Source organism: Entelurus aequoreus, linkage group LG01 (assembly GCF_033978785.1).
Source record: "Entelurus aequoreus isolate RoL-2023_Sb linkage group LG01, RoL_Eaeq_v1.1, whole genome shotgun sequence".
Taxonomy (NCBI): domain Eukaryota; kingdom Metazoa; phylum Chordata; class Actinopteri; order Syngnathiformes; family Syngnathidae; genus Entelurus; species Entelurus aequoreus.
Window position 1 is genome coordinate 28,264,802 of NC_084731.1, and position 20,128 is coordinate 28,284,929.

Here is a 20,128-nt window from a genome sequence, read left to right on the forward strand (position 1 = left end):
GTGGCTATGATGTAACACTAATAACATCAAGTCAGTGTAACTTTTTTCTCTCTCTGGATTTTTTCTATTCCTTTGTACATTTCCCACACCTCCAGTGCAAGCGTTTGTGCGTTTTGTGTACGTGTGTGTGGCTGTTTGTTGGCGTCTGGGTTTACCCTTAACTTTGGCATCACCATTGATCAAAAACGTCCTGTGTGTGGTGATTAATTGCTTCCAGCGGCAACTCCAGCCATCCGTCTAGCCTCCGCTTTTTTTCCTTTCAAGTTGACTCCTTCTATATGCAGTCGGGCCTGCCAGACCACAGGTTATCTCATTCATTAATCATCAGTAGTGAGAAGGAAATCGGTAGTGTTAATATGAACAGAGAAAATAGCAACAGAAAAGCGCTGAAATGACTTATGGAGTGGGACAGTATGTTAAGTGTCTTGGAATTGCATCAAACAACATACAACTCTGTGTTTTTCAGATCCCGTTCTCTCTGGTGCAGTTTCCACTTTGGGAGTATTTAAAGGTATGTAACACATTCTGATTCTCGGATCGGGAACCGATATTTGCCTTTTTTAACTGATTGCCCATCGCCCAATGATCTGCAGAGCCCTGTCAATCTTTATCGCCGCCGTGTTCCAGTGTTTACATGCTAAAGATTGTACTCAGGTGAAAGATTCCTTCGAAAGGGATGCGAACTCAGCGAGACACAATTACATTTTCTTATTCCTTGTCAGGCAAAAATAGGAGTTGTCACATCACAGACCCAAATTTGATAGCAAGCTGTAACGAATGCGTTGTCTATTCACAGTCTGAAGCCGCTTCTAAGATACTAATAGTCATCATCTAATAATGCTAATCATGCTACGTTTCTTCCAAGTAGGTTACGTATGCAGATGACACAACTCTGTACAGTACTGCCTCTACTTTAAATGACCTAGAAAATAACTTAAATCAGGACCTCGAGAGTGTGTCACGCTGGGTAAAAGAGAGTGAACTTGTTGTGAATATAGACAAAACAAAAAGCAATATTTTTGGATCCAGGCATATGCTTGTTGATGACCCTCAGCTTCATCTTTCAATGTCAGATATACCTATTAAGCAGGTTCAAAAAAGCAAAACTGCTTGGTGTGCTATTAAACAGTCAACTGTCATGGTTCAATCATATTGATGGTATTTTAATGAAAATGGGAAGAGGTTTAGCCATGGTCAGGAAGTACTCAACCTACTTGACATCTTCAACAATGAGTCAAGTAATACAGTCCTTTGTTTGCTGTCATCTTCATTACTGTCCTATGACTAAGTCTGACCTGAACAAACTGCAACTTGTTTAGAACAGAGGAGCAGCTAGACTGGTACTTAAATGTTCTTTGCGCACTAATATTTCATGTATGCATTCACGCCTGTCCTGGTTAGCTGTTGAACAAAAGATGCATTGTAGTCTCCTTATATGTTCTTTAGAACTATCATGTTAGATCAATCACCAGATTACTTTTACAAACAGTTTTTAAAATCAACTAACGCACATATTCATGACACTAAGAGTGCCAGCAATGGCTATTTGGCACTTCCTGCTCCCAGGACCAATCTCCTCAAACATACAGTCACGTATAGATGTATATCATTCTGGAATCTGTTGCCATCTCACATTAATGTCTCACAAAGTAAATTGTCATTCAAGACAGCTTTGAAGAGACATCTATTTTGAAGAGACATCTATTGCAGCTGCCCACATGACATGAATTTTTAATACTAGGTTTAACAATCTTATGTTGTATTTTTCCTTTGTATTAGGTTTGGTAATGTATGTATTTGTATTTTTATTTTGTATGCTCCTATATGGACCCCAGTAAGCTAGCGGTCGCCTTGGTGTCAGCTAATGGGGATCCATTCAATAAACAATAAACAAGTAGCATTATCACTGGAAGATTAGAGTAAAAATAATGGCTAAGCATGCTACACAGCTAACCAAAAAAGCTTCAATGTGAAGTAATGGTGATCGATCCAGATGTCGTTACTATTAATACCTAGTATAGTATCAGCATATAAATGATACTAAAGTGATTAAAATCAATATTTATCTGTTTATGTTCTAATCAACACAAAATCACATAAATTTTTGTGGTCTTTTTTAACATTGTATACAAAGTGAGTGAGAAAGTCTCTGGATACAGGAAGGTTATAAGTGCCAAAGCAATAAATACAAAACATTTAATACATCATCTGGTTTACAATAGGACCAGCAAATTCTACATTTGATAAGTTAAGCTTTATACACAAGTGTTACTGTGTTTACTTTAGTTACTTGCAATAAAACATTTTCAGTTCTGTAATCTATTGTTAAAGTATCGGATCAGAATCAAAGGGCAAAAATGCAGATTGGGACATCCCTATCATTTAGAGTAAAGATCCCTCGTGATTAAAACAGTAGGCTTTAAAGTTGGCATATTTACAGCAGAGCAAATATAGTTTTATGGATTATTTCACCTGCCATTAAACTACTTACTATTACTACTTGCAATTTATCATGTCTTTTCTCTTGCTCTATAAAAATTAATAAATCATATCCCTTAATGTGTTTCTCTCACCAATGTCTTAATCCCTCTTGCCCCCCTTCACCTTCCATTGCATGACTCTGCACACATTAAAAGTAATTTCTCTTTGAAAAGACTGTGTTTTTGTTGGAGTGACATCATGTCTCAAAGGACATGAAAGGCGGACAGTTAAACATTCCATCAATGTTGGGGGGCTGATGGCCCAGCTACGATGCACAATACGCTGCACATCTGTGAGTGTATGCGTGTGTACTAGCATGTTTGTATATATGTCTATCTTTGTTTCTGAGTTGGATTTTGGGAACTACAAGTGTCTCTTTGTCCTTTTTCGTCAAAGGCCTTCTCTTTCCAGGCCATCTGGACACTACTGGAATCTCCCATCTTTCTCTTTGACTCACTTCTCCCTCCGTTTCCCGTTTTCTCTCCTCGTTTTTCTTTCAGTGTCACCTCTCTTTTTTCCCACCTGCCCCCTTCTTTCTCTCTCTTCTTTTCTTCTCCCCAGTAGACTTTGTTTGTTCTATTTATGACTAAAAGTAACCCAGATGTCAGTAAGTAAATGAGAACAAAATACAATTTTTTGCAATTTAATAAGAAATGCCCAAACATTTTTTTAAAAAGCATTCTTAGGGTGTACTCACACTACTATGCCAACCTTACACTACATCAGCAAACCGCAACGCAACTCATGCGCGTGTATTCAGAAACAAATGTGTATAATACAATCTGCACAAGCGTATCTATGATCTGCGAGAAGCAGGAACCCTCTTTTGGCTTTGTTTTTTACACCTGACTTTTACGACACTTCTGCCATGTACGTGCACAGACAGACAACTTAAAACACACGTACGCCTATTTAAAACACACGTACGCGGATCTGAATACACACACTCGGATTGATATACAGGCACACAAATTAATAGACACGCACGCAAATTGATTAGACACGCACAGATTGACACACAGGTTTGCAAATTATTTTGCTACAATAATACTTCTACAGCTTTTGTAACTTGTAGCCTGTTTGATAAGGTTTTATCATTTTCGTACGAATACATTGTGAGAATCTAATTAAATCTAGAATCGTGTTGAATCGACAATCGTTTTTTAACCTAATCGTCACCCTAAGAGTCAGAATCAAATCATGAATTGTTGTAAGATTCCCATCCCTAACAACTAATAAGATCAAACAAAACTCAGCAATATTTTTTTTTTTCAACTTTTGTATTGGATCCTACAATATCTGATAAAGTGAGTCCTGTACAGCCCTCACTTCTCAGCAACCATCTTTATTCCAGTATATGCCAGTAGTAGATTCATAGCCTTGGGATGTGTGAGGGCTATTGCTGTCATGTTCCACCATTGCTAAAACAGTAAAGGGTATACCGTATTTTCCGGACTATGAGGCGCAATTAAAATCCTTTTTTTTCTTCTCAAAACTCGACAGTGCGTCTTATTCCCTGGTGCGCCTAATGTAAGGAATACGTTTGGTTGAGCTTACCCACCTCGAAGCAATTTTATTTGGTACATGGTGTAATGATAAGTGTGACCAGTCGATGGCAGTCAAACATAAGAGATACGCGTCGGCTGCACCGTTTGATGTGCTTCAACATACGGGTATTATTATGGGGTGTGTATAAGGTAAGACAAATTATCTTGCATTTTGTTTCACAATATTATGCAAAAGCAACTTTTCTTACCTTCTGGTACCTGCTGATCTGTTTTTGGGATCTGCATAAATCCTGAAAAATTGCGCGCGTCAGCCTTTGTAGTCTGTGTTGACCCCGTAGTCGATAAGCTTCTTCTTTTTCTCTATCTTCTTATGTGGCATTCATCCTCCGCTGTTGCCATTTGTAATATAAAGTAGTGTAAAGTTCGTACTTATATCTGTCAGTAATCTCGCCACGAAAGCGCTAAAACATACCGGTGTAGTGAGTTTACATTATTCACCCAAGGAATTTTAATTATTAGAGAGTTCCGGTCGGACGGTTTTTCACGGGACACATTTCCGGTGCTGTTGTTTCCGGATGAGGAGATGCTGCTCCGTCATTGATTTAAGTAAAGTCTGAATGTCATTAAAACAGTTAGCTCCATCTTTTGACACTTCTTCCACTCCCGTCCTTGCACGCTACACCGCTACAACAAAGATGACGGGGAGAAGACGCTGCCGAAGGATGAGCCACATAAATAAGACCGCCCACCAAACAGCGCATCCGGAAGCGACTGGCAGAAAGCGACTTGAAGATGATCTGTAAAACATAATGTATGCAACATTTTGACCAAAGAACCACCATTACATGTTATGTAGACCACAAGGAAGTGTTTTCCATTTAGAAAAAAATAATAATAATATGACTCCTTTAATGCGCCCTATAATCCGGTGTGCCTTTATATATGAAAAAAGATCAAAAATAGACCATTCATCGGCAGTGCGCCTTATAATCCGGTGCGCCTTATGGTCCGAAAAATACGGTACTCACATTTGTGATACACTGCGTTACCCGTGAATGTGTTCCATTCATAATGTTTGCCCAACAACACTATATATTTAGTAGGGCTGTGAATCTTTGGGTGTCCCACGATTCGATTCAATATCGATTCTTGGGGTCACGATTCGATTCAAAATCTTTTTTTTTTTTTTTCAATTCAACACGATTCTCGATTCAAAAACGATTTTTTTCCCGATTCAAAACGATTCTCTATTTAATTCAATACATATGATTTCAGTAGGATCTACCCCAGTCTGCTGACATGAAAGCAGAGTAGAAGTTTTTTGTAAAAAGCTTTTATAATTGTAAAGGACAATGTTTTATCAACTGATTGCTATAATGTAAATTTGTTTTAACTATTAAATGAACCAAAAATATGACTTATTTTATCTTTGTGAAAATATGGGACACAGTGTGTTGTCAAGCTTATGAGATGCGATGCAAGTGTAAGCCACTGTGACACTATTGTTCTTTTTTTTTTTTTTTTTTTTTTAAATGTCTAATGATAATGTCCATGAGGGATTTTTAATCACTGCTATGTTGAAATTGTAACTAATATTGATACTGTTGTTGATAATATTCATTTTTGTTTTACTACTTTTGGTTTGTTCTGTGTCGTGTTTGTGTCTCCTCTCAATTGCTCTGTTTATTGCAGTTCTGAGTGTTGCTGGGTCGGGTTAGGTTTTGGAATTGGATTTCATTGTTATGGTATTGCTGTGTATTGTTTTGTTGGATTGATTAATAAAAAAAATAAAAAATAAATAAATAAATAAAAATAAATAAATAAATAAAAATCGATTTTTTAAAAATGAGAATTGATTCTGAATCGCACAACGTGAGAATTGCGATTCGAATTCGAATCGATTTTTTCCCACACCCCTAATATTTAGCCTTAAACTAAAATTTATACTTTACTATTAGTTTAATAGCAGATGTCAGAACGTAGGCAATATTTTCAGACCGTAGGCAACGTCCTAATACTGTGATTGTACATCTCTGAATACAGTAATAAAAATGCAAACACATATTTTATTTGCACACAAACTCATGTGGGAAGTTGTCCAGGTGTGGAGTCTAACCCTGACACGAAGGTTCAAAGGTCAAAGAGTTTGTTTTCCCAGCTTTACCCTTTTATATTTATTCAGCCAAGTGAAGGCAGGGAGAGCAAGCACAAGTGAGAGAAGGAGGAATCCTCCAGCTCGAGGCCTTTTGATGTGGGAAAAACAAAATTTCCTATTTAATCTGCCGGCTAATAGACTACACATGACGCATCCTTAACTTTAACACGGTGTCAAAGTTCTTTGTGTTTGTTGTGTGTGTACTTGTTACACATGCTCAAACGCTTGGGGAACACATGGTCTTTGTGATGGCCACATGTGTGAAATAGGAGGAGATAACATGCAACAGATTAACCTTTCAGAAGTAAAGGTGCGGGGGCAGGACTGACAAAGAAAATAGCTGTAATCGCTCCATGCTATGGCTCGATTGCTCTCCCTGACACATAATCATACCTCACAGTGCCCGAGGTGGCCCAGCTGTCCACACGCATTTTGCACAGAGGTTAACATTGCGTAATGCAAAAAAAAAAAAATAAAAAAAAGTGTCAGGTGATTTTGTTAAAGGCCTACTGAAACCCACTACTACCAACCACGCAGTCTGATAGTTTATATATAAATGATGAAATCTTAACATTGCAACACATGCCAATACGGCCGGGTTAGTTTACTAAAGTGCAATTTTAAATTTCCCGCGAAATATCTGCTGAAAACGTCTTGGTATGATGACGCTGCGGATGTGACGTCACGAGTTAGACAGGACATTTTAGTCCAGCACCGCGGCCAGCTTAAAGTCGTCAGTTTTCATCGCAAAATTCCACATGATTCTGGACATCTGTGTTGGCGAATCTGTTGCAATTTTTTCATTGCATTATGGAGAAAGAAGCAAGCAAAGAAGAAAGTTGTCGGTGCGAAGCGGAGTATTTTGCGAGGGAAGTCAGCAACACAACACAGCCGGTGTTTCATTGTTTACATTCCCGAAAGATGCAGTCAAGATCGAAGAACTTGGACAACAGAGACTCTTACCAGGAGGACTTTGACTTCGATACACAGACGCCTGTAGAGAACTGGGACAACACAGACTCTTACCAGGATTACTTTGATTTGGATACACAGACGCAGACGTGGTACCGTGAGTACGCAGCTGCGCTTCCAAACATTTGATCGTTTGCCCGTACGTGCGTGTCACGTACGTAACTTTGGTTAAATATATAAGCTTTATGAACCTTGGGTTAGGTGAACGGTCCTTTGGGCTGAGTGATTGTGTGTGTTGTGCAGGTGTTTGAATTGTATTGGCGGGTTATATGGACGGGAGCTAGTAGCTAGGAGCTAGCATAACAAACACCTAGGTGTTTGTTATGCGGGATTAATTTGTGGCATATTAAATATAAGCCTGGTTGTGTTGTGGCTAATAGAGTATATATATGTCTTGTGTTTATTTACTGTTGTAGTCATTCCCAGCTGAATATCAGGTCCCACCCGCCTCTCACAGCATCTTCCCTATCTGAATCGCTTCCACTCCCCACTGGTCCTTCACTTGCACTTTCCTCATCCACAAATCTTTCATCCTCGCTCAAATTAATGGGGAAATCGTCGCTTTCTCGGTCCGAATCCCTCTCACTTCTGGCCGCCATCACTGTAAACAATAGGGAACTTTGCGGAATTGTTCAACTGTTCAGTTGCAGAAAGTGACTTCAACAACAGTAGCATAATTTCTTTGACACCTATAAAAAGTTACTGATTTAGATATGACATTCCCTTTTATGAAATAATCATTTTACCATTACAGCAATAATGAGCGCTGTATAGAATGCTGCAGTTTTCATTGTGTTGAATCACAACGTTTATTAGGTCCACTATCCTCAAAGTTGTTGGTGTCTTCCTTGTGAGTGTGAATGTTGTCCATCTGTGTTGGCCCTGCGATGAGGTGTCGACTTGAAATTACAGATACCGCACAAAGAAGTGATGATAAATTGCGAACACATGTTGCCTACGCCATAAGATGTGGGCGTGGCTTGGCGCCAAACATTGGTACAATGATTCACCACAAAACACGAAACGGTAAAAACTCGGCTCCACAAATTCAGATCTTGATCTTATTTGGTAGAAAGGATGATGATGATGACACCCTGAGTGCCCGATTGGTCGGTCAGTACCTGTTCCTACCTATTTGTAGTAGGTGGAGCCTAGCGGTGAAAACTTCACCAATTTCTGCACTTATGGTGATCACAGACTGATACATTGCAAAAAGTCAGTGTTCAAAAACAAGAAAAAACAATACAAAAATTAGGGGTATTTTATTTGAACTAAGCAAAATTATCTGCCAATAGAACAAGAAAATTTAGCTTGTCAAGACTTTCCAAAACAAGTAAAATTAGCCAACCTCAATGAACCCAAAAATACCTTAAAATAAGTATATTCTCACAATAAACAAGTGCACTTTTCTTGGTAGAAAAAAAAAAGAGACCTTTTTTCTCAATATGTTGAAAAATATTCTTAAATTAAGTAAATGGTAGTGCCATTATCTTGACATAATGATATGCGCTCGGCATTACATTTCTTGAAACCAGCAAACTTACACTAAAAACTAGTTTATTTTTCTTAATGAAAAGACAACAAGGTTAACCGCTTGTTACTCTCAGGGTCTACTAGCCACTCAGGCAAATCATATTGTCTAAAAATGCATTTTTCCATCGATAACATGACATCATCGCGCCAAGTGCGTGCTCTTTCAGTCAATTAGTGCGCATATATACAGCCCGGCCCCCCGCCAAAAATGTTTTAATTGGAATTTCGAAGAATTTACCTGAATGTGCATGAACTATTTCTGTTCAAAATAGTTTGAAATGTCACATGTTAAATGTTTGAATATTAACTGTCCGTTTACTGTACTGTGCCAACTGTACTACTATATAAGTGCGTATTTTCTAGTGTTTCATTGAAAATAAAACCGCAAAGTCCATTTGGCTGTCATCCATTTTAATTATGAGACAAAATTGTGTCGAAGTCATGATTTTTTATTTCATACTTGAAATAAGAAATTATTACTTTGAAAAAGTAGTTTTATACTTGTGAGTGTTGATGACACAGCTTTGCAACAGTTGATATTCTAGTTCCAAGCATGTTTTACTCAATATACAGTAGGTCGTAAAATCTCAGCTACAAGCTGTAATATCTTACTGAGATATTTTAGGACCAAAACCTTTAAAACAAGTAAAACACTAACATAAAATCTGCTTAGAGAGAAGAATTATCTTATCAGACAGAAAATAAGCAAATATCACCCTTATTTGATATATTTAATCTTACTTAGATTTCAGTTTTTGCAGTGTACTAAATTGATAGGTGATAATAAATTGCAAAAAATGTTTTGCAAATGACAGGATGAGGGTGTGCCATGGGGCTATACCAGGTGTCCCCAAACTTTATGACCCGGGGGCCGCATTGGGTTAGAAAAATGTGGCCATTTTTTTCCCCTCGCGCACTAATTGACTGAAAGAGCACGCACTTGACGTAACATTATCGATGGGAAAATGCATTTTTAGGCAATATGATTTGCCTTAGCGGCTAGGAGACCCCAAGAGTAACATGCGGTAGAAAATGGATTAATGAATGGGCGGGAAAGGACAGACAAACTTGGGACTTCCCGCGGGCCAGATTTTGGACGCTGGTGGGCCTTATCCGGGCCGCGGGCCATAGTATGGGGACCACTGGGCTAAACTTTGATCTGGTGGTTCGCCACAAAACACTGAAGTGGCTTTATTTTATTTATTTTATTTTATTTACATATTATATCATTGTATTTACTATATGTATTATATTATAATATTATTCTATATTATATAAAACTAGCTGATTAGCACTCTCTTTGGGATACTGCTCATTTCCTGGAGAAGCACCTATAGCGCTTATCGTTAACTAGTTTAAATGCTAACATGAATAAAAGACACATTAACGTTTTAACCCATTATAAACGTCATACCCTAATCTAAAAAAAGAAGATCAACTTCATTAAACACTCAAATAACAATGATATGGCTCTTAAAAAGCCCTGACAATATTAAAGGCCTACTGGAATGAATTTTTTTTATTTAAACGGGGATAGCAGATCTATTCTATGTGTCATACTTGATCATTTCGCGATATTGCCATATTTTTGCTGAAAGGATTTAGTATAGAACAACGACGATAAAGATTGCAACTTTTGGTATCTGATAAAAAAAAGGCTTGCACCTACCGGAAGTAGCGTGACGTAGTCAGTTGAACATATACGCAAAGTTCCCTATTGTTTACAATGATGGCCGCATGAAGTGAGAGAGATTCGGACCGAGAAAGCGACAATTTCCCCATTAATTTGAGCGAGGATGAAAGATTTGTGGATGAGTAAAGTGCAAGTGAAGGACTAGTGGGGAGTTGAAGCTATTCAGATAGGGAAGATGCTGTGAGAGCCGGGGGTGACCTGATATTCAGCTGGGAATGACTACAACAGTAAATAAACACAAGACATATATATACTCTATTAGCCACAACACAACCAGGCTTATATTTAATATGCCACAAATTAATCCTGCATAAAAACACCTGCGTGTTTGTTATGCTAGCTCCTAGCTCCTCTGCTAGCTCCTAGCTCCATAGAACACGCCAATACAATTCAAACACCTGATCAACACACACAATCACTCAGCCCAAAAGACCGTTTACCTAACCCAAGGTTCATAAAGCTTATATATTTTTAAAAAGTTACGTACGTGACGCGCACATACGGTCAAGTTATTGAATGTTTAGCAGCCAAGGCTGCATACTCACGGTACCTGATATTCAGCTGGGAATGACTACAACAGTAAATAAACACAAGACATATATATACTCTATTAGCCACAACACAACCAGGCTTATATTTAATATGCCACAAATTAATCCTGCATAATAACACCTGCGTGTTTGTTATGCTAGCTCCTAGCTCCTCTGCTAGCTCCTAGCTCCATAGAACACGCCAATACAATTCAAACACCCGATCAACACACACAATCACTCAGCCCAAAAGACCGTTCACCTAACCCAAGGTTCATAAAGCTTATATATTTTTAAAAAGTTACGTACGTGACGCGCACTTACGGTACGGTACGTGTTATGCTAGCTCCTAGCTCCTCTGCTAGCTCCTAGCTCCATAGAACACGCCAATACAATTCAAACACATGATCAACACACACAATCACTCAGCCCAAAAGACCGTTCACCTAACCCAAGGTTCATAAAGCTTATATATTTTAAAAAAGTTACGTACATACGCAAAAAAAAGCCAAAGCTGCATACTCACAGTAGCACGTCTGCGTCTTTGTCATCCAAATCAAAGTAATCCTGGTAAGAGTCTGTGTTGTCCCAGTTCTCTACAGGCGTCTGTGTATCCAAATCAAAAGTCCTCCTGGTTAGAGTCTCTGTTATCCGAGTTCTTCCATCTTGACTGCATCTTTCGGGAATGTAAACAAAGAAGCGCCGGCTGTGTACTGTTGTGGCTGACTACGTTCGAAAAATACGTCCATTTCGCACCGACAACTTTCTTCTTTGCTTGCTTGGCTTCCTTCTCCATAATGCAATGAACATGATTGAAACAGATTCACGAACACAGATGTCCAGAATACTGTGGAATTATGAAATGAAAACAGAGCTTTTTCGTACCGGCTTCAATGTGGAAGGCATACCCGTGTTCGTCGGGCTACGTCACGCGCATACGTCATCCTCAGAGGCGTTTCGAACCGGAAGTTTAGCGGCAAATTTAAAATGTCACTTTATAAGTTAACCCGGCCGTATTGGCATGTGTTATAATGTTAAGATTTCATCATTGATATATAAACTATCAGACTGCGTGGTCGGTAGTAGTGGGTTTCAGTAGGCCTTTAATGTTTCTTCCTCCAAGCAAAGTATATTTTATGTGTGTTGTTTATTATTATTACTTTTTTTTTATCATAAAGGACTTCAGTGTATGTTGAAGTATACTTTCTAAGCAAATTCAACAATAAAGTGAAAATATTACAAATCATTTTGGTCACAATTTTTCATATCGCTGCATCCCTATTAGGAATTGAAACTTATTCTCATTTAAAATGCTCAAACTTGTTCTTTCTATTGGTAGCTGTTCAAAAATGGACCTCATTGCAAAATGTGTAATATCATTTTGACAGATCAACCTTTTCTCTAACCTCCTGGTTGTACTGTTGGGAAACAATATGACATTACTGGGGACAAAAGGTTCTGTAAAAATAGCCAGACATTGGGCTTGACCCAGGTGTGTGTTCAAGATGTTTGATATCTCAGCAAACTAATGTACCCCCCCCTCCCTTTTTCTCCCATTTCTCACTTATTTCATCATCATCCTCTCTCATCAACTCTTGTTGTTTCTCCACTTTTTTCCTCCCTTCTTCCAGACTCAGTGGTCACAGAGGCGAGGTCACACGCTCCACTCTTGGCAGGCTGCAGTGTGCGGAGCTTTTGCAGGTGCGGAGCATTATGGGGGATGCTTTGGGAAAAGCCATAAGGGAAGAGGGATGGTTGGATAGCTGAAAAGGTGGTCAGGAGGGCAACACCAATGCAGACAAACTGGGTTTCTACATAGGTGAGCTCTGCTGGTAAAACTCACCCTCACTCACACAACAAATCCACCGAAGTGGTTGGCTCAGAGACAAATGGAGGGAAAATGCAAGAAATGAAATCCAGACGTAAATCTGCACTGCAGAAATTTTGCATTGTTGTCAGGAGGGGAGATGTCAGCCAATGAACAGCATACCAGGTCTGACTTTATGGTCCTGTCTCAGCCTGGATGAGTGTCAGGGGAGAAAAGAGGGGCCGGTTCCGGGGAATGGGTCCTTGCAGCTGTGCGACCTCCCGAGCACTGGGGCTTAACGTAGTTTGTGAAAGACAGACTAGTGGGGCTAAAAACAAGATTAATCTGGGAATAGGAAATGCCATGAGAAAGAGTATTTTCACCATTTTAATGTAATAAAGGCACAATAGTGTGGAATTATGGCCCTTTGGTAATTTTATTTTTAATCACAGTTAATCCTTATAGTGTGTGTTATAATATGAAGGATACAAAAACTGATTTGTTTTTTTCCACATTCATGTTTCAACTTTAAAAGTTAAAAGGGGAGCAGTGAGCAGCAGCGGTGGCCGCGCCCGGGAATCATTTGGTGATTTAAAGGCCTACTGAAACCCACTACTACCGACCATGCAGTCTGATAGTTTAAATATCAATGATGAAATCTTAACATTGCAACACATGCCAATACAACCGGGTTAGTTTACTAAAGTGCAATTTTAAATTTCCCGCAAAATATCTGCTGAAAACGTCTTGGTATGTTGACGCTGCGGATGTGATGTCACGAGTTAGATAGGACATTTTAGTCCAGTGCAAAAGTGCAATTTTAAATTTCCCGGGAAACTTCCGGCTGAAAACGTTATGTATGATGACGTTTGCGCGTGACGTCAAGGGTTGAAGCGGAAGTATTGGGACACCATTGTATCCCAATACAAACAGCTCTGTTTTCATTGCAAATTTCCACAGTATTCTGGACATCTGTGTTGGTGAATCTTTTGCAATTTGTTCAATTAACAATGGAGACTGCAAAGAAGAAAGCTGTAGGTGGGATCGGTGTATTAGCGGCTGGCTACAGCAACACAACCAGGAAGACTTTGAGTTGGATAGCAGACGCGCTACCGTGAGTACGCTGTTTTCTTCCTAACATTTGATCGCTTGCCCGTCCGTGCGTGGCGCTATGTGCATGTCACGTACGTAACTTTGGGGAAATATATGTTTCTTGCCGACTCTGATGGCGGCCGGGGTGTTGTCGAAAGCTACAACGCCCGCCGCCACGCTGCTGTCCTCACCTTGACTTCCTCCGTCTCCGGTCCGCCGACCGCATCGATGATCGGGTGAAGTCCTTCGTCGCGCCGTCGATCGCTGGAACGCAGGTGAGCATGGGTCGTGATGAGCAGATGAGAGCTGGCGTAGGTGGAGAGCTAATGTTTTTAGCATAGCTCTTTCGAGTTCCCGTAGCTAAGTTAGCTTCAATGGCGTCGTTAGCAACAGCATTGCTAGGCTTCGCCAGGCGGTACAGCATTAACCGTGTGGTTACAGGTCCAGAGTTTGGTAGTATTGTTGATCTTCTGTCTATCCTTCCAGTCAGGGGCTTATTTTGTCTGTTTCTATATGCAGTTAAGCACGATGCTATCACGTTAGCTCCGTAGCTAAAGTGCTTCGCCGATATATTGTCGTGGAGATAAAAGTCACTGTGAATGTCCATTTAGCGTTCTCGACTCTCATTTTCAAGAGGATATAGTGTCCGGGGTGGTTTAAAATACAAATCTGTGATCCACAATAGAAAAAGGAGAAAGTGTGGAATCCAATGAGCCCTTGTACCTAAGTTACGGTCAGAGCGAAAAAAATACATCCCGCACTGCACTCTAATCCTTCACTCTCATGTTCCTCATCCACGAATCTTTCATCCTGGCTCAAATTAATGGGGTAATCGTCGCTTTCTCGGTCCGAATCGCTCTCGCTGCTGGTGTAAACAATGTGCAAATGTGAGGAGCCCTTCAAACTGTGACGTCACGCTACTTCCGGTACAGGCAAGGCTTTTTTTTTATCAGCGACCAAAACTTTATCGTCGATGTTCTCTACTAGTGGTTAGAGTGTCCGCCCTGAGATCGGTAGGTTGGAGTTCAAATCCCAGCCGAGTCATACCAAAGACTATAAAAATGGGACCCATAACCTCCCTGCTTGGCACTCAGCAACAAAGGGTTGGAGTTGGGGGTTAAATCACCAAAATGATTCCCGTGCGCGGTGCCGTTGCTGCCCACTGCTCCCCAAGCGGATGGGTCAAATGCAGAGGACAAATTTCACCACATTTAGTGTGTGTGTGACAATCATTGGTACTTTATTCTACTTTAATCTTTAAATCCTTTCAGCAAAAATATGGCAATATCGCGAAATGATCAAGTATGACACATAGAATGGATCTGCTATCCCTGTTTAAATAAGAGCATTTCATTTCAGTAGGCCTTTAACCCCCAATTCCAACCCTTGATGCTGAGTGCCAAGCAGGGAGGTAATGGGTCCCATGTTTATAGTCTTTGGTATGACTCGGCCGGGGTTTGAACTCATGACCTACCGATCTCAGGGCGGACACTCTAACCACAAGCCACTGAGCAGGTGCATAGAAAACCAAAATCATTGATATTTGACAATTGACATTGACTTCTAATCTTTTTCAGTTCATATAAATAGATTAAATCAGTCAAAAACTGCAATACATTTTAGTCTAAAACACCACTGTACAAGTTCACATGCTGGATCCCTAATGCCAACTGGTTGGTTATAAAGTTAAAGATAAAGTACCACTGATAGTCACACACACACTAGTTGTGGTGAAATTACTCTCTGCATTTGACCCATCCCCTTGTTCCACCCCCTGGGAGGTGAGGAGAGCAGTGAGCAGCAGCGATGGCCACGCTCGGGAATCATTTTGGTGATTTAAGCCCCAATTCCAACCCTTGATGCTGAATGAGGTCATGGGTCCCATTTTTATGGTCTTTGGTATGACTCGGCCGGGGTTTGAACTCACGACCAACCAATCTCAGGGCGGACACTCTAACCACAAGGCCACTGAGCAGGTATCAAAACATATACAGTGGGATTCCCCAACTTATAGTGGAACTGCACTTTTTGGGGAATTTTACTTATCGTTCATAATCATTGTGAGAGACAAGAACACATGTCTTTTTTTTCTATTAAGATTTTAAAGATGATGAACAGCTAATGGGAGTCCCCGTTGTAGCCTTCAAAGCCCTCTAAAACAACTTCAAAACCCTCCAACGTTTTATATACACACTGCAAGTCTATATATAATGTTAGTAACAGACATGTTCATAACAATATGTAATATGTTCTATATTTACCGTATTTTGATCATCTTAATCAATGCGCTTCCTCCGTGCATTGTTTTCCGTTTCCAAAGCAGCGCACGTACAACAATCTGTGTTCCTACTTCCGAATACAAAACGCTTGTGTGTTCTAATCATGGCACACTTGTGAGGTGTCAGAACCTTATCATTTTGAAGCTGAATGAATAAAGAATGAACTGCTGCTTCTAGAAGCGAGCATGATGAAGAAGGTGAAATGTTCGAGCAGACGAAAGCCGACAAAGTGAGGTGAAAGCGACTCAAAGCTGCAAGTGTGGAATTTGGAGACAAGCTATTTCAACATAAATGGCGTGCTTATCCTAAATAAACCAGAAAAAACATCCCCGCCCAGCTGGACCAAAAAGACAACTGTCCATTGAGTGAGTCACACTTTGTATTGATCATGATACACACAGCCCGCCTTGTGTGTTATAACAACTACAGTACATACATTGTTTGGCTAGCTGTGTACAAACAAAACATGAAATGCGGGCAAGGACTTTACATATACTGTAATGGGATTTGTCATGGTTTTCAGTCTGTAGAGATTGGTTTCCTATGGCAGTGGTGTGCATTACAAACTCAAATGCGTTTTGTGTTGTCATAGAAGCTAGCTCATCTCTTGCCATCGATAGCTTTTACAGCTAACACCGAAGCACGCCGATGTGTTACTACAATAGAAAAATAGTTCCTCAGTGTTTGCTCTTACAATGACAATGTCGCTTCAGTTTGGTTATTTTACAGGTTACGGAACATAAATGAAGTATTGTTGATGGTTTTTCAATGCATTTTAAAGCGATTTAGAGGGGGAATTGCAGGGCTGCCATGCCTCACACTTTGAGTGTGACAGTCACGCAATTTTACCCTTTCTCCCGCCACATGCCACACTTGAATTTTCTCACACATACATTTACCCATCCACTACTCTGTATTTATTTACTTGTCATGATAATAAACTTTGGCATTTGCAGCTTGCTGTAACTGACCGAGCTGACCAATCTCATCAGTCCCTTGAGTCTGAATCTAACCAACCACGAAAGGCACCGCACTATATAATCCAATCAGAAGCACCGTAAAGCGGGTATTGCCTGAGTTTTGGCCAGCCCTTCGTTGCTGAGAGGCGAGCGGCCATGCCTGTCAGGTGTCATTGGAACAATCCGTGAGCATATCAACTTAAATCTTTTGGCGGTAAGGCATATTCCGACTTGTGACTGGATCAAGATGGAAGGGGATACTGGTATATCATCAAGTTATACTAAATTGCCAAGAAAAAGATGAAAAGTTTTGGATAGATAACAGGAGGTGTATAAAAAAAGGTAAAATGTATATTATTTCAACAATTCCTGGCATACTGCAGCGGATGTACAATATTCCAAACATGTAAAGCAAGTGTTAAAGAATTGAAGTTTAAGTCATTATCAGATAGAAATTTGTATTGAGGAAAAGTATTCATCATACGTCAAAATGTATACAGATGCATGTAAAACTATAACAAATAAAGTAGGAGCTTCAGCAAGAAAACATAGTTTTAAATAAAATAATTAGTGACAAGTTATTGTTTTTTACGGGCGAATTAATAGTAATTTACATGGCAGTTAAATGGACAGAAGAAAATAAAGTAAGTTAAGTTGTGTGCTCGGACTCTAGTAGTGCTTTAATCAGCGAAAAAATATATATCTTCAGAAACAAGACAGGATTTAATATACGAAATAAATCTAACATTTCTGTAAATAGATCAATCTGAAAGTGTGGTTAATGTGCGGTTAAGTCAATAAAAAATGTCATGATAATTGGACTAAAGAAAGAAATACAAGCAGTAACACAAAGTCCACAGTAGTGTAGTAGTAAATAAGAGGAGACAATACAACTAAGAAAGAGGAATACATCATTACCAGAATGAGGTTAGGGCATAAATATTATAGCTCATTGAAATTAATAGGGAAACATAACACAGCTTTGTGATTATTGTAATCAAATAGAACATGTAGAGCATGTACTAATACAAAAGGTGGGAATCTTTGGGCACCTCACGATTTGATTACGATTACGATTCAGGAGGTAGGATTTAATAAAAAAATTGATTATTAATGCATCTTTAAATGTATGTATATTGATGCAGTTTTACATTTCTTTTTGTTTCACTAAATAAGCATTTTAAAAACAGTGCATTTGTAATAAGAAAAAGTTTGAATTATTTCCCATTACATTTACTAAATTAATAGAAATGTGTGCAAAACTGGAACATAGGTGCCCTAAAAAAGGAGTTGGTCGGATCTCTCGATGCGGTGGCTCACTGCAGTCAGCCACATTTAGAACAGTCCACATTACTTTATTTGCAATAAATAATAGATTATTGATGTTTTCTAATCGATTTTAAAATCGCCCATGTCCGGATTGCAATGCATCTATAAATCAATTATTTCCCCCACCTATAATACAGTGTAAAAAATAGAGACAGGGAAATAATGGAAAATAAGGTTAGTATAGCAGTGGAGGATATTTTAAGATCGCATTTGGAACGTGGAGAGTACAAAGCATACATACAGAGTTCAATAAAAATAATTTAGAGTAGAGTACCATCTCGATTCACACTCCATTTCAGAAGCTGGCGGTAATGCACATCACAAATCTCTTTGCCAACCACCGTTAAAAGAATAAGAAATGGGGCAGTCTTGGCGGCTCAAACTATCTTTCACACGCAACAGTGCCCACTTTTAAAACCCACTCAAGATTTTCCTGCTTACCAAAAGAAGGTATCTGCCCAATTTTGTTCACCGTTGATTGGATGTTTTTCCTTGTGTTCCCTATATGTTATGTACGGTTTTACGGCTGCTATAAGTCTCAATTTTCCTGCATTTGTTGCAAAGATCTGTAACATTTATTTGCCTCCTCTCTTGGTCATTTCACAGTTGAAAAAGAGACTCTAACGTTAATGTAAAGCAATGTTTCTCAAAAATTTAATATGGCACATGGTATGACTTGGACATTTTGAAGTAGTAAAGCCAGTTGCTGTAATCTGTACAAATTATGAATATTACGCATGTTTACACCACACTTCTGTGGCAGAATACGTTAAATGACTTTACTAAGCCACTTTGTTTTTATTCATGTCAATATTTTGTAATACATGGGAATTAAAGTACCTCAGGTTGAGGGTTTTTCTCGCCAATAAGATTAAAGAGAGAATAATTAGATTCATTATTCACAGATCAAAACTAAATAATCTCTTGACACCACTGAAGATCAGCTTCTTAATAGCATTTCAATTAAGGAGGCAACATAAACATTTCGTACAAAATCATACAAATCTTTATTTTTGTGTGAAAAGGCTAAAGAGGATAAATGTAAGGAGATGTTTGATGTATGGATGTACAAAACCCAAAACCAGTGAAGTTGGCACATTGTGTAAATTGTAAATAAAAAAAGAATACAATGGTTTGCAAATCCTTTTCAACCTATATTCAATTGAATAGACTGCAAAGACAAGATACTTAACATTCGAACTGGAAAACTTTATTTTTTGCAATTTGCTCATTTGGAATTTGATGCCTGCAACATGTTTCAAAAAAGGTGGTACAAGGGGCAAAAAAGCCTGAGAAAGTTGAGGAATGCTCATCAAACACTTATTTGGAACATCCCACAGGTAAACAAGCTAATTGGGAACAGGTGGGTGCCACGATTGGGTATAAAAGCAGCTTCTATGAAATGCTCAGTCATTCACAAACAAGGATGGGGTGAGGGTCACCACTTTGTGAACAAATGCGTGAGCAAATTCTTTAAGAACAACATTTCTCAACCAGCTATTGCAAGGAATTTAGGGATTTCACCATCTACGGTATGTAATATCACCAAAAGGTTCAGAGAATCTGGAGAAATCAGTGCACGTAAGCAGCAAGGCAACATTACATTTCTTGTCTTTGCAGTCTATTCAATTAAATATAGGTTGAAAAGGATTTGCAAATCATTGTATTTTGTTTTTATTTACGAATTACACAACGTGCTAACTTCACTGGTTTTGGGTTTTGTATGTATCACCTGGCCTGTGAGGTGCAGATCACGTCCACGCCTTCCTTTGACTGAGCCCCCATGCACA

General features: G+C 39.1%; 1 protein-coding gene across 2 annotated transcripts in view; it reads left to right on the plus strand.

Moving 5' to 3' along the window:
* The window catches only part of slc25a26 (solute carrier family 25 member 26), a 101,508-nt gene that overhangs the window by 58,633 nt on the left and 22,747 nt on the right, over positions 1–20,128 (plus strand). The window contains exons 6-7 of one of the 2 annotated variants that reach the window (XM_062061537.1): positions 467–511; positions 12,504–12,573. In XM_062061537.1, coding sequence (XP_061917521.1) covers positions 467–511; positions 12,504–12,573 — 115 coding nt within the window. The remainder of the gene's footprint in view (positions 1–466; positions 512–12,503; positions 12,574–20,128) is intronic. The other variant, XM_062061621.1, reaches the window with a different exon arrangement.